Source organism: Serinus canaria, chromosome 19 (assembly GCF_022539315.1).
Source record: "Serinus canaria isolate serCan28SL12 chromosome 19, serCan2020, whole genome shotgun sequence".
Classification (NCBI taxonomy): domain Eukaryota; kingdom Metazoa; phylum Chordata; class Aves; order Passeriformes; family Fringillidae; genus Serinus; species Serinus canaria.
This window is the reverse complement of record NC_066332.1, coordinates 4,741,103-4,755,845: the sequence shown is the minus strand read 5'-3', so window position 1 is coordinate 4,755,845 and position 14,743 is coordinate 4,741,103. Positions and strand designations below refer to the sequence as shown.

Sequence of the window (14,743 nt, the reverse complement as noted above, 5' to 3'; positions counted from 1 at the left end):
AATCCATTAAACACTACTGCACTAACCATACCTCTGAGACAGAAGGAATTCCCTGATGTGACCTATGGCAGAACTGCAGGGATAAAAGGCTTGTTCAAACAGGGCAGGGAGTGTTTGCCTCTCCTACCTGTGCTTTACGCACCAGGCTCCCCTTGGCATGGGGATTTGTTTTGGGGAGAAAAAAGAGTTGGAAAATTAGTGCAACTGAGGGCGAGGGTGGCAGGGGCAGAAAATGGGAGCAGAGCACTTTAAGAGAGCCCTGGGAAGCTGTAACCTGAAGCCTGCCGAAGGCTGGGCTGGGGGAAGCAGCAAAAAGCAGATGTGGCTGCACCAAACCCACACTGTCCTCGACTCGCACCCGCTGGGAGCCCTGAGAGCAGCGGCCGAGAGGAGCCCCAGGTAAGGGACAGCTCAGGGACAGCTCAGGGACAGCTCACCTGTGCCACTGCCAGCGGCCAGGGGAGCACAGGGCAGGGGCTGAGGCTGGGCAGCTCTCTGAGGACCTGGGAAATGGGAAGAGTGGTTCTTCTGCAGGTGGGATTCCCACCAAGAGACCTCACCAAGGATCGGGAGCCACCAGCATCAGCTTTGCCCCCGGGGCTGAGCTGTGCTGGGGAACTGGGGTGGGTTTTCTGCCTTTCAAGCATCTGCCTTGCAGCTGGGAACGTTCTTTGTCTGTGATGGTGTGACAGTCAAATCCTCTGGAGCTGGTGGCTGCAGGATGCTCCAGGAGTTGCGGAACAAGCAGAGAGATCAGCCTGAACTCATGGGTCCTGTTTCACAGCATCTCTAAAGTCAGAAGTGTTTATAAATGATGTGAGAGACTTGTATCACTGTAGGTGGAAAGTAAAATATTTCCTTTGCACCTGCAGGCCTTCACAAATCGACAACTCCCAGACACGAAGTTCCTTCTCAGTTCATTTCTCAAGGTTTTCCTCCTGTACTTTTTGACTGTAACATCACCCGCTCTTGCTCCTTCTCTTCTCCTTCAAGGCAGCCACAGATTTTAATATCATGCCTGAAACCATCCCACCTCCAATCCAACCAAATTCTTTTCTCTGCATTTCTGGCTGTGTGCTAAGAGAAATACAAATAGAATCCAGATGTTCAGGCCAATTCAAACTCAAAAGGCTTTGTCTTTTTAAAATGGAAATTGCTTTTTGGCAAAGTCTGAGAAATATGAAGCTGGTGACAGTACTGGCAAAAACAATACAATCTGCAAAACCAATCTCTGCTCCCATGCTCCCAGGAGCTCAGTGTAGCTGGAAGCAGGGGTTGTGTTGAGATTATTTTCTTTTTCTTCAGAGAAAAGGTTACACTCCATGGAAAAGCTTCATCTCTAAGCTAGACTGGGCCAAACCTCTTCCTCTCAGCATGCAAGAGTGCAGCTTGGCACAGGCATCCTCACAGAGCCCTTACTTAGCCTGTTTGACTTAGACTCATGCAGGACTTCTGGCATCTCTCTTCCAGCTGTAAATCTCTGGAATGATAGGAGCAATCCCAGCATCACATCCACTACCACACCATCAGTAAATCCTCTTGATCCACATCTTCTGCACCAGAAACCTCACCCATTCTGCAGCTGGGATGGCAGCAGGTTCCAGGATGCAAGTGCATGGGGGAGAAAGAGGGTACCACATCTGTGTTACACTGGCTGAACACAGATGAGAGCTTACAACCTCCCCTGTGATGCTTTTTTCTCCAAGGGGAGCTGCCTCCAGAAGAAAAGGCAGGGAAGGGAACCAGCAAACTGCCTCTCACTCTGCCTGAACGGGGTCTTGAGCTGGGGCTGTTGTGGCCACGTGTATTTCTAGCAGCAGGCATGTTTTATTTGTAGCTGGATTTAATCTGAACCACATGTTCTTCCTCTGATTTCTCTAGTTGCCTGCATGACAGGGGTTAGTTAAATACAACCCTCTTCCTTTAATTTCTGGGAATCTATCTAAACATTGCTTCAGAGCAGCCTCAGTGGCGTCTGTTCTTGGGGGCAGGACCCTTCAGGAGCTCTGGTTTACCCACAGCAAAGCCCTGGGTTACTCAGTGCCCTTGTGGACCAGACAGATCTGTCTGGAAAGGCCACTCATCCCAGTACTGGAGTGATGAAAAGTGGATTCCACAGAAGGAACAGCTTTGGGGAGTTTGGTGCTTTTCTCCTACTTCCATTTAAAATGTTGAATAAGCCAAGCTCTGCCTTTCACTTCTCCAGGTTTCCTTATTGTCTTTTTAGAAACCTCTTCTATTTTACTTCATCAGATTGCAAATAAGAAGCAAAGAATGGACACAGGTACGTGTAGACACAAGAAACAGCAAACTACTGCCTGAGGCAGGTAATTTGTATATCAAAGCAGTACCAGTCAGTGTTGCCCTCTGCCCCATTCAACAATATGGATTTGGTACCTTTTATAAATAAAATCTTGAATTTTTCTGAAGCTTAAGACTCAGAAGTAATGGTTTGGTGCTTTTCTGGACCTTGGCACTCAGTAACTGCCAGCATCAGTGTGGTTTGGGCCACACACATCTGCTTTTGTGCTCAGGCACACCCACACCGTGTGCTTGCCCAATTTTAAACTCACTGGGGCCAGTCTGGCTGAATAATTTCAACTAGAGAAGGAAACCTGGCTCAGATCAGGTGTGTGTTTCAGAACTGGAAGGACAAGCAGCAGCATCTGTCACTGCAGCTCCTGTCACAGCCAGGTACAGTGAATAGTTGTGGTAGAGATGTATTTACCTGATTGCTCAAACTCTCTCTGTCATATTCCTACTCTGTAGGTCCAGGCATGCAGGTTCCAGTGGTTCTCCTCTTCCTGGGTCTCTTTACTGTCCCAAGCAGAACCCAGAACTCAGCTACTGAGCAGGTGAGTAGGAGACAATATGCAGAGAGCAAGGGGGAGAGGTGTGGAGCAGATAATTTAATTTTAGAGATTCTTACTGAAGGATTAAGCACCACCCTCCTAAATTACTGGGATTTTATTTAGCAACATAATGAGACTAACTCCTGCTTTACCTGGATAAAACCACAGTAGTTACATCAGGGGATGACCAGGAGGCAGAATTTCAAACTCAGTGCTGCCTTTGGCATTAAAGTCACTGTTCCTACACTCTCTGTAAGATTAAGTCAGTATTTCTGTGGGTCATTGAAGAATATCTCTAGTTGTTTGCCTATGACGTGTTTACCACACCTGCAAGTCTAACCAAAGCACTCCTTGGACCTGCCAGAACTCTGCCACAGCTGATGGAGCCAATGCTGGTGAGGAAGAGGAAGATCCATTCTACAAGAGCCCTGTGAACAAGCTGGCAGCTGCAGTCTCCAACTTTGGCTACGACCTGTACCGCCAGCAGTCCAGCCGGACAGCCACGGCCAACGTGCTGCTGTCTCCCTTCAGCCTGGCTACTGCACTTTCTGCTCTCTCACTTGGTGAGCTCTTTGCCCCATTTCCACACTCACCCTCAGGTTTGGCAGCCCTTCCCTCATGTTTTCCTGCTCCTTGGCAGGGGCTGGAGAACGAACGGAGGATGTGATTTCTCGCGCGCTCTTCTACGATCTGCTCAACAAGGCTGAGGTCCACGACACCTACAAGGACCTCCTGAGCACTGTGACCGGGCCAGAGAAGAGCATGAAAAGTGCCTCCCGGATCATCTTGGAGAAAAGTAAAAGTCCTTCTTTCCCCTCTATAAAATTGGACCTAAAAAGCTGTCAGCAGCAGTTATTTTGGTGTGAGTTTATTTACAAAAACACACTGAGAAACACAGCACTAACAGCTCTGGCTCTGACATCCTGCTGAGCCAGGATGCAGGCAGGGCATGGAATGCTCTTGCTGCTCCAGAAAAAGCCTGGAAAGTTTGTGTGCACTTAAATAAAAGACCAGACATGCACACAAAGACATTGGTGACAGAACAGTTAACTCACAGAAGACCTAAAAGAAACTTGCTGATAATTTTGCCTTCACTCCAGGCTGTCTGGCAGGTGTTGCTGGCTTCCAGGAACCACAGATCACATTTTCTATTTGTGATAACACTCAGCCATATTCCTTTGTTTAATTCCTTGCAGAGCTATTTGAAATGTCTGCTTCTGGCATGCAATAAACATCTGCTGAGAATGCTAAGAGCTATCTTTTGGAACCTGCTGGTTCCAAGAATCCAATAGGTTGAGTAAGCTGTACTCAGAAAGCAGACTGGGCAAAGAAGAAAGGCTGATGTGGGAATGGCTGTGTCCAAGCCTTCAGTTCTTATCTCCTTTTTTCAGTTTTCAGAAGAGAGTTATCCCATGCTCCAGCATGGGTGGCTGTAGGATTTGGATCACTTTCCTTAATGTGCTTTCAGATATTCCTCTTCAAAGCAAGTTTCTGGAGACAAACAGGCCCAGATATTTTACAAGAGACCTGCTGCTGGGCTTTGGATTGCCACCTGCTGCCTGGAGATTGTTTGGATAAGGGAGCTAGCTGCAGCATCCATGTTTTTATTCCCCAGGACTCAGGGCAAGGCCTGGATTTCACAGCCAGCTCGAAAAATCCTACAAGATGAGACCAAGGGCACTGAGTGGCAACAGCCAGCTGGACCTCCAAGAAATCAACACCTGGGCCCGACAGCAGACAAAGGGAAGGATCATGAGGTTCATGAAAGACATGCCCACAGATGTCAGCATTCTCCTTGCTGGGGCTGCTTTCTTCAAGGGTAAGAATACTGGGTGCTTGGACACAGAAAAAGTGCATTAAGGTTATAGGAGATGTGAAGGAATGCTCTCACTTCCAATCAAGCAAACAGAGAGTGTGAGAAGAAAGTGGTTGAAAATGTTTAGTAAAGAAATAAAAAAGCACACTATCTGAACAAAAATAGTCCTGAGGGAGGAATTATTACTCTTGGGAAGCTGAATCTTGACCTGTTTGCAGTAAGAATCAGAGAGGGAAGTTTAAGCTCACAAAACTCCATTCAGAGATGGGATATTACCATTTAGGGAAGGAAGAGCTTAGAGTGTTCTGAGCCTTCTTACCACTGTAGAAGGAACAATGTGATACTAGAGAGCTGTTCTTAAACATCCTGTAAGCCACTGTCCTGGAGAATTATTGCTTAGAGACAAGGAGCAAAATAAAGGGTGGGGAGAGAAGCACTTTATATCCATTGACACAACTGTTACCCTTTAAAATAGTTTTGTAATTACATAAGTAGACATCAACTTCCCACTGGCTACTCCACCCATACACTGGCTTGATTATTTATTTGCCATTTAGCCAATTCCCAGATGAAAAGGAGGGGCCAAGGATGGCAGTAAATCAGTAGCTCAAATCACTATTTCTATCCCTGTTATGCCTCCACTCCTTAATGCTCAAATGCTGTATATTAAAGCACAAGATTATTCAGCCACAGGGATAAGTCTGGTTTCATATGCTATTATTCCAGAAAAAATCCTCCATTTTCTCTCTTATAAAACAGGGACATGGAAAACCAAGTTTGACACCAAGAAGACTGCCCTGAAGGACTTCCACCTGGATGAGGACAGGACTGTGAAGGTGTCCATGATGTCAGACCCCAAAGCCATCCTGAGATATGGTTTTGACTCAGAACTCAACTGCAAGGTCAGACAGCAAATGTTGCCCAAGATCTCCTAAACCTACTGAAGAGCAGGTTCAGCTACACCCACCTGTTAACCCATCCCAGCCTTGCTCCTCCCATCAGTGACTTTTGCAATCCCTATTTTGAAAGGCAGTGTGTTGACTCTTAGGATATCCTGCTTCTACCCAAGTTATGTCACAAGCAATCCAAAATATAAATTATGCCAGGTCCTACCAACCTGTATTGCTTGACTTAAAGTTGGGCAAGAAGGGCAGGGCACACCTCTCAAAACTTTTCCATCTCTACCTCTTTCAACCATCCTTTCCCTGAAGCATGAGTTCAAAGGTGTTCAAGTGAGAATTCCCCAAAGCAATGCTGCAGGATTCAGCAGGTGAGAGAGCACTTCCATAGCAGGAAGAGTGCAGCAAGGATGGATGAAAGCCTGGGGAAAAAGCCAGAAGTGTCAGGAAGCATCATGTCAGATAAAAGCAAACAGGGTAAAAGATCAAATGGTCACTGAAAAGGTTGAGATTCCAGCCTGAGATTCAGGCCACTGCTTGGTACAGGATGGGTAAAACTTTATTATTGATGTGATCCTTTCTTATCTCTCTCTTATTTCTGGCCTTGCAGATTGCCCAGCTGCCCCTGACAGAGGGAATCAGTGCCATGTTCTTCCTGCCCACGAAGGTGACCCAGAACATGACTCTGATTGAGGAAAGCCTCACTTCTGAGTTTGTCCACGATGTGGACAAGGAGCTGAAGACAGTCCATGCTGTGCTGAGCCTGCCCAAACTAAAGCTGAACCATGAAGAGGCACTTGGCAGCACACTAAAGGAGACAAGTATGTGCATCACACCCCCCTTGCAGGCTGCCAGGGCTCAAAGCAGTGCTCAAGTTGTTTCCTGCTCTCAGATTATGAAGCTGGTGGGTTGTTAGTTATGGTTGTGAAGATCTCACCAGCAACCAAATCACCTTCATCCAGGACTTCTCAGCTCTTTATCACATCCTTCCACCAAGCTCATGCAGTGCTGCTGAGATTGTGGGTGAAGCTCAGTACAAGCAGATGGAAGCTGCTCCTCCCTGCTCCCCCAAAAACCTCTGCCCAAGCAGCTCCCTGCCCTCGTGGCTCACACATTAGCAGTGCTGCTCCCCCTTCTGCAATCCATGCCCCCAGCTAATGGAACTTCCTCTTTTCTCCAGGGCTCCAATCACTTTTCACATCACCTGATTTCTCCAAGATTTCTGCCAAACCTCTGAGATTGTCTCATGTGCAACACAAGGCCATGCTGGAGCTTAGTGAGGATGGGGAAAGATCCACACCAAACCCTGGGGCCACTGCTGCTCGTCTGACCTTCCCCATAGAATACCACGTGGACAGACCCTTCCTTCTTGTACTGAGGGATGATACCACTGGAACCCTCCTCTTCATTGGCAAGATCCTGGATCCCAGGGGTGTTTAGATCCCTTCATAATAATCTGCAATGGTAAGGGTGATATTGGGAGGGATATTGGCTCCCTGCTCTGCTGCACAAAGACACAACTTGCAAATCTTACGCCTTCATGCTGCAATAAAAGAGCTTTTGCTATTAATCTCAGCAAGCCCAAGTATTCTCCCTTGAAAGGTTATCTGCCTACACTCCCAATTTCCCCAGAGGAGGAATGCAGTTCTGTGTCCTGAAAGCAAACATTATCTGGTGTATGCAGCACTGTTCCCCATCCTGCTTTCCAACCTGACACCAGTTGTTGATTGTGAATCCCTCATCACTGACAGACCTGGGCTGGAGCCCTCCAAGTTCTGCAGTGCCCCCTTTTATAAACTGTAAGTTTGCACTTCCCAGGCTGTTGCCTCACCCCTTCCAACCATTTCCATTTGACACTGGCAAGAAGGAAAGTGCCTCACAGTATTAAAAATAGAAGGCAACGTGCTCTGGATGACTGTATGTTCATAATGCTCAGGGCACCACACAGGGGAGAGTCACACCTCACACAAAAGCAACTCAAACATTTGCTTCCAACCCACACACAGAACTTATACAGCAGCCTCTGTTCCCACCATACCACACACACACCTCTCACGTTAGAATTGGTCATTTTATTTACAACAGGCTCACAAAAGAGCATTTTAAGACTTCATTCAAGTTGCTGTTACACATGATTTTCCAGCTTGTACTACATGACTACCTTACCACATGACACTTAGCTTTGATGGAAGATCACATTGCAGCTTCCTTTGACAAGGAAATTAAGTCCTCTGAAGGATGTTTCTGGGAAGCTCTGACAGACAGGCCTTCATCTCTTGTAGTTCCTGGATCTGAGCACTCTGAGGACCAAAGTGCACTGACAAAATCCCCTCTGCTCTTTGAATTGTGCTCAGAGCTTCAGAAACTGCAAATCTGAAATAGGAAGATAATAAGAACAGAGCATGCAAAACACTTAATTCAGCTTCTTGACTTAGACAACCTTTAAGCCTTTCCTAACAAAAACCTAAACCTGTTCATGGCTACAGATCCCACCCTCCCCTGCCTTCCAGCAGCAGGAAAATTTGTGTCTGCTTCAGCTGCAAAGGGAGGATGAGGGGGATGGAAAGGTAAGGACAAAACCTGAAAACATTATATTTGAGTACATAAAAACCTACTATTTCATCACTGCAGCTCCTGCTAAAATTAATTTGGTTAAAGGGAGTAGTTGTGAGGAGATTTTCAGAAGCAGTCAGGGGATCTCCTTGCCAATAAAGCAAGAGGATTTCATTCCCTTTTGAGAAGATGTCAGCAACATTATACAACTGAGATATAAACACCAGGGGTGATGAGTTGACAGAATAAAACAATTGGACAGGGAATAAATTGAGCCAGGGAGAATGAAATGATAGACAGGCACAAAATAAAGAAGCAGATTCCTAAGAGAGTACCTGTGCTAGACTGCCCTGTGTCCTGTGAGACATCCTCCAGGTGCCTTGATATTGTGTCAGACACACAGGAGTGGTGCAGGGCAGGGACAGAGGATGGAACCAAACTCACCCATTGAAGAGGATTTGTGCCAGCTTGAAAAGTTCCTGGCCTGTTTCTACACTTGATGGCCCATGGTGCATTTCCACAATCTCAATACTCTTCTTCAGGTGTCTGGCTGCTTTCTCCCACTTCCCTGATGGAAAAACAAGCAAAACAAAACAATGAGAAATTAATAAATACTTTCTAGAGCTACTGCCACCCAAAGAATCTGACAGAATTAATCAAAATGTGGTGAACTCTGTCCACAGAACCAAGACATGGAATTTGAAAGAACATGAGAGCACAGCATTGTTCACTGGCTGCTGGGAACACAGGTTTGGTCTTTCTGAGAGCCCTGCTGACAAAACCAGGGGAAAAAATGAGAGGGCCAGTCCAAGAAAAAGCTCATGTTAAATTCAAAGTTCAGGAGACATGGGATAGTGAGAGGACAGTGCCATACCAAGAGTAGCATAGACCTGTGCCAGATGATCCTCCATCTCTCCCATCAGCAAATGCTCTGGAGACAAGAAGGTTCCAGCATCCATCTGACACTTCAGGAGCATTTTGATAGCCTGATCTATAAAAAAAAAGGTTAAAAAGTTCACCCTGTGGCCAGTGTCCAGTGTTCCAAAATCCATGAAATAAAATCAATTCAATCTCATCTTTGCACAGCTGATTGGGATTTGGTTAGGGTTCAATACTGACTTCATCTGCACTCCTGCTTATTCTACCCCAGCATTGGCCCAACTCCCCCTGGAAAACAAGGCCTTGGAATGCCCAACTCCAATGTTACCCTGATTTCTTTTTATTTAATTACTTTACTATGGAACAATATGTGACTTAGATTAACACCCAGATCAGGGGGTATAAAAAAATCTAAAGCTGAAGTCCCCAGGGACACCAGGCCACATGTCACAGCACCCCAATGTCATGAGCAACAGTGCCATCTCATGGTTCCTGTCCCAACCTGGGCTCCTCAGCTCCTGACCTCAGGGCAGAAAGCTGAGCCTTACCAGCCTTCCTGACTCTCAGCAGGTCTAAAGCTTTCTTGATTTGTTGCTGAAGGTCCTGTAAACGGCCAGACAGGTGATCTCTGCTGGCTGAGGTTGCACAAGCTTCATTTGAACAGCAAAGTGTGTCTTCTTCCCCCTGTGGAAATCACCTTTGTGATCATTCCTGCTCCCATTCAGCTCAAAGCTTACTCTCCATCTGCATTAGCTCTGGGTTATAGAGATGCTAAATTGTTTCTCAGTTTTATTCATTAAACAAAGTGATTTTTTAAATTAATTATCAGCTTATTTGATTTTATAAGAAACAGTGAGATACTGTCTTGACTCAATGGGGGCTTTTGGCTTCTGAGCAGGGATCAAAGTGAGGTCTTCACCTCTTGGCTTTCCCAAACCCAAACCTTACACATCCCAGTAAGTTGCACAATCATGACCATGGAGAATTACCTGCATTGGGGCCTGGCATTTGGGACAGCAGAACGAATTTCTGATGGACACCACACTCTTGACACCAGACTCTAACTCCTGGAGGCACGCTGGGCAGCGACACTCAAAGAAATACTGACTGAGAAGCTGCTGTCTCTCAGCAACCCTCATCCTACACCAGTGAGGCCCTGCAGAGGATGGCAAGGGTAAAGATCTTCCACAGACACAGTTCTTAACATCAGAATAAATGGATTTTTGTTACAATTGAGACTAGATATATTTTGGGGAGGACACAACTGGAGACTGAAAATCTAACAGAGGGTTTAAGGGATGAACTGTTGGTCAAGGCTGCTAAACAAAGACCCTGGCAATATTTGATGAGAATTATGATATAAATAGCCATCAGCATGATAAGGGGAGGTGAATGATGTCTGTGCCTTGAGACAAACACAGAACTGGGGCTTACCATAGCAATGCAAAACCTCTTGGCCACTTGAGATTGGCTGTGCTGCCCTGACAGTGGCAGCTGTCCCACTGAATGACACGCTGGTATTGGGGCAGCACGAGTGGTTCAGCAGGCTGAGGACAGGGAAGAAGGCTGTTGCCAGCCTCACAGGCTTCTTATCTACAACAGCCCCATCTCCAGGCCCTGAAGACAGAGGAAAACCAAGCAGGTTGAGATTGAATGCTCCCAAACCCACACAATTTCTGCAAGGAGCCCCGTGACCTGCAGGCAGCAGCAGAAGGGTTCCTGCTATATTGCTGCAATAAATAACAGCTAAACACACTCTGCATGGGCACCAAGGAACAGGCCAGCATGGGACAGCCTATTCAATTGTAAACAAATTATTTCCATCTGCAATGGGAGCTCTTTACAGCTGAGAATTTAATGTCTTCACTTCCCACAAGATGGGCAAGGAGAGGACAGTCCCAGGCTCCTGAGGACAGGAAAGAGGAGCTACTGGAAAGGGTCCAGTGGAGGCCACAGAGATGATGAGGGGTCTGGAGCATCTCTCTTGTGAGGAGAGACTGAGGGAGCTGGGCTTGGTTAGTCTAGAGAAGACTGAGAAGGGATCTCATCAATACATATACAAATACAGGTGTCAGAGGCCACAAATTAAACAAAGAAGCTCCACCTCAACATGAGGAAAAACTTCTTTCCACTGAGGGTGGCAGAGCACTGGAACAGGCTGTCCAGAGAGGTCTGGAGACATTCCAAACCCACCTGGACAGGTTCCTGTGTCACCTGCTCCAGGTGACCCTACCTGGGCAGAGGATTTAGACTGAATCATCTTCAGGGGTTCCTTCCAATCCCAACCATTCTGGGACAACACCGTAGGGCTTAAATTTTTTTATCTTACCCAGCTCCTGCATTACAGTGATTGCTTGTGCATTACACTGCAGCTGCAACACGTGCCTCAGCATTGCTTCTGCCACAGTCTTCAGCTCTGGGGACAATTCAGCTGAGGTTTTCTCACATGTCTTTGGTTTGGACCACTGCTGAGGCGATTCCTGACTCAACACAGCAGCCTCCAGGCCAGCTGCTTGCAGCTGTTTGCATAGAGCTACCACACTGAGAGTGCAGAGGAACTTGTGCTCAGGGCTGTGCTGCTCAGTGTGGGGCAAAAGGTGGAACAGAGCTTGGTAAGAGCTCTGGTACCGACCACTGCTGTCACAACCAGGGACACCTCTGCTACCAGCTCCTGCACCTGCTGCCTCACTGAGAGGCTTGCAGCTTGCCTCAGGGCTCTGAAGGTTCTTGTCCCCACAGTGGGACCCTGCCACCAGCCTGCTAACCTCTGCAAATCCTGCCAGCAGGACAGTCCTCAAGGCCACGTGGCAGAAGACCCCCAGCGTGAGGAGCAGCGCTCCCAGGGAACACTCTGTCCTGTGGTACTGCTGCCATGCCCTGGCTGCACAGTCCTGGCTGCAGTACTTGGCATAACTGCAGCCCTGGCAGGGCACTGAGGCCAGGAGCTGCCTCAGACAGCGGTGGCAGTAAAGATCTGCGTTGGTGGCTCGAGTGTCCCACGCTGTGTCACCCTCCTGCAGAGGAAGGCTCTCCCCGGGGCACAGCACGCTCACAAAGGCCTCCTCTTTCACCAGCCTCTGTCCTGGCACGATGTCCTGGGAGGCCACCAAGTGACGTCCTCTCTCTGCATCAAAGCTCAGGCTCAGGGATGAAGATGCACCTGAAATCCTGTTGTTCTCTTCCCAGATCTCTGGCTCCCCTTGAGTGCCACCATGTGCTTCTCCTGCAGGCTCTGGACACCTCTCTTTCTCACCCAATTTAACCTTCAGCTGACTTAGCCTTTTTAGCCGTGTCAGGTGTGGAGTCATGACCCCATCCAGAGCAATTTTACTCTCCAGCACTCTGAGGATATCCTGTGCATCCTGTAACCTCCCCAGGCACAGCAGACACTCAGCTTTCCGCAGCAGGACCTTGGGCAGCAGCCTGTCTGGATAGCCATGGCTTTCAGCCCTGGCAATATCTTCCAAACAAACCTAGGAACAAAGATAAGGCCTTTTAAGTGGGCTTGAAAACCAACTCGTGCTCTTTCATTCCACCTAAGACAGTCTCATGGAAGAATCAGCAAATTCCATGTGCATAACCAACCTGCTGCCCAAATAAAACATCCTGACATGGAAATGAACTAGGGAAGTTGAGCTATGGATGCTTTAAGCACAGCTTGGGAAGGACATCTGATCTGCTGTCTGTTGATCTAACAATCAAACACCCCAGGGGCACCCAGGACCTTGTGGGGTGGGTGCTGCCCTGGCCCCACTTACCTCAAAGTACCCCAGGTGGAGGAGGGCGGCCGAGCGGTTGGCAAAGCACACGGACACCTCGGGGCTGCCAGGGAGCTCGTGGGATGCTGCCTGCAGAGACCAGAGAACTGCTGCTGCCTGGGGGGATCCCTCACAGGACCCCCTCAGCAGGGCCCACAGGATCCCCTCTTTGGGGATCCCCCCATGGGAGCTGCTCCTTGCCCCTTACCCTTCAACCATGAGGGGCTGCAGGACCCTCTCTTGGGGATCTGACATCCCTCTGGCTGTCCTGGATTGCCAGGACCCCTGCCAGGGGGCTCAGAGACCCTGGCACAGAGCCCAAGACACCTGTGGGTTTGATTATGACCCATGGAGCAAATTACCAGCCTTATATGAAGATCTACAAGGCACGACAGTTTAAGTAGAAGGATAGCGAATTTATCACGGGGTGAAAAATAGATTTTTGGGGTTTTTAGAATGGGGGCTCAGGGGGCAAGATGGAGGAATCTGGGCGTGTTCAGCCTTTCTCCTTCTTTTTCTTGGCCTCCATCTTCTGCTGTGATGGTGGCACTTTTAGATTGGTTTAGAGTAGAAGCTCACCGTCTAACATAGGTGATGGGTATTGGAAAGTAATTGTAAATATTGCACACGTAATTTTTAGTATAAAAAGATAACACCACCCCAGGGGCGGGCAGAGTGCCTCTGTCTGTCCTGCTGAATGGACCTCAGCTGGACAGGAGAAAGAATTTTATAGATAAGATACAATAAACAACCTTGAGACTGGGAACTGAAGAGCTCTGACTCCTACTTTGACCACCAATCTGGGAAAAGAGACTTTCTAAGGTGTCTTGGGGTCACTCTGACCAGCTAGAGTCCCGAGAGGGATCCCCTCAGGGGATCCCTGTGGCTGTGAGGTGTGGTGGGACCCCCTCATGCCACACCTACCTTGGAGTAGAGCCTCAGGGCAGCCTGGTACCGGCCCCGCTTGAATTCCCGGTTGCCCTGCTCCCGGTACCAGCTCGCAGCCTCCGGCCTCTTGTCCGTGGGTGCCCGGTGGCACAACTGCACCAGGGCTGCCTCCTCCTCCTCCTTGCTCCTGTGGGACACGGGGGGAGAAGAATCAGTTTAGGATTTCTGGTTCAGCCTCCCTGCTCAAGCAGGCTGATCCCTGTGGCACGGGACTGTGTCTAGATGAAATATATCCAGCGAGGGAGACTCCACACGCTCAGTCTGTGTGGTCACTGCACAGGGAAGAAGTTCTTTCCCATATTCTCATATTCTCAGGATCAATTAGGTTGGAAAAGACCTCTGAGGCCATCGAGTGATGGATGTCCATCCTGTGAGGGATGCCTGGTTTGTCAGCACTGAGTGCCATGCCCAATCTTTCCTTAAACACCTCCAGGGAGAGCGACTTCACCTCCTCCCTGGGCAGCCCTAATCACCCTCCTGCGAAGAAATTCTTACTAGAATTCCTACTAGAGTCCAACCCAAAGCTCCCCAAGTGAAGTTTAAGCCTATATCTTCTTGTCCTACCACCAGCAGCCTGGGAAACGAGGCAGACCTCCAACCTGCTGTCAGGTAAAAAGGTGGAATTTTATCCCGGTGGAACGTCCCCGGTATCGCTTTCTGGCCCTTGCCCCGCGTCCTGTTGCTCGGTTCCACCGAGTGGAACCTTGTCCATCCTTTGACACCACCCTTTATTATTTATTCGCATTAAGAGATGCTCCAGTCCCCCTCTCCCCTCGTTGCCCTGCACCACACCCGCCCTGCCCGCGGCTCACCGGAGCAGATCGCAACCCAACCGCACGGCGTCCTGAAGCGAAGCCGCCTCCAGCCGCTCCTGCAGCGCCGGCTCTAGCGCGGCCCAGAGCCGGGCGGTGCGGCCCTGCCACTCCGCCACGGGCAACGCCATCACCGCGCCACCGGCAGCGCCATCACCGCCATGGCGGCGCCCAGTGGAGTCCCTGCACGGAACACGGCAGCACTTCCGCCGTACGGCGCCGGGCA

At 48.7% G+C, this 14,743-nt stretch overlaps 2 protein-coding genes across 4 annotated transcripts; one reads left to right on the top strand and one right to left on the bottom strand.

Moving 5' to 3' along the window:
* The first annotated feature begins 258 nt into the window (after positions 1–258).
* Positions 259–7,142, top strand: SERPINF1 (serpin family F member 1). The gene is made up of 8 exons (XM_009094736.4): positions 259–399; positions 2,770–2,855; positions 3,217–3,415; positions 3,493–3,648; positions 4,468–4,671; positions 5,428–5,570; positions 6,178–6,388; positions 6,748–7,142. Exons 2-8 carry the CDS (start codon positions 2,778–2,780, stop codon positions 7,005–7,007), a joined length of 1,251 nt encoding a protein of 416 aa, XP_009092984.1. The 5' UTR covers positions 259–399; positions 2,770–2,777; the 3' UTR covers positions 7,008–7,142.
* Positions 7,143–7,619: 477 nt separating this feature from the next.
* Positions 7,620–14,698, bottom strand: SMYD4 (SET and MYND domain containing 4). Of its 3 annotated transcripts, none has more exons than XM_009094923.4 (10): positions 14,518–14,698; positions 13,682–13,832; positions 12,758–12,847; positions 11,329–12,472; positions 10,434–10,616; positions 9,989–10,155; positions 9,548–9,683; positions 8,995–9,111; positions 8,565–8,688; positions 7,620–7,940 (listed from the first exon to the last, which is right to left on the bottom strand). In XM_009094923.4, exons 1-10 carry the CDS (start codon positions 14,646–14,648, stop codon positions 7,790–7,792), a joined length of 2,394 nt encoding a protein of 797 aa, XP_009093171.3. In that variant the 5' UTR covers positions 14,649–14,698; the 3' UTR covers positions 7,620–7,789. The 3 variants fall into 3 exon arrangements, 2 of the variants coding, with proteins under 2 accessions (XP_009093171.3, XP_050837934.1); XR_007779174.1 differs by having other exon boundaries at positions 7,794–7,940; positions 9,011–9,111; XM_050981977.1 differs by lacking the exon at positions 7,620–7,940 and having other exon boundaries at positions 7,948–8,688; positions 9,011–9,111.
* Between the last annotated feature and the right edge of the window lie 45 nt (positions 14,699–14,743).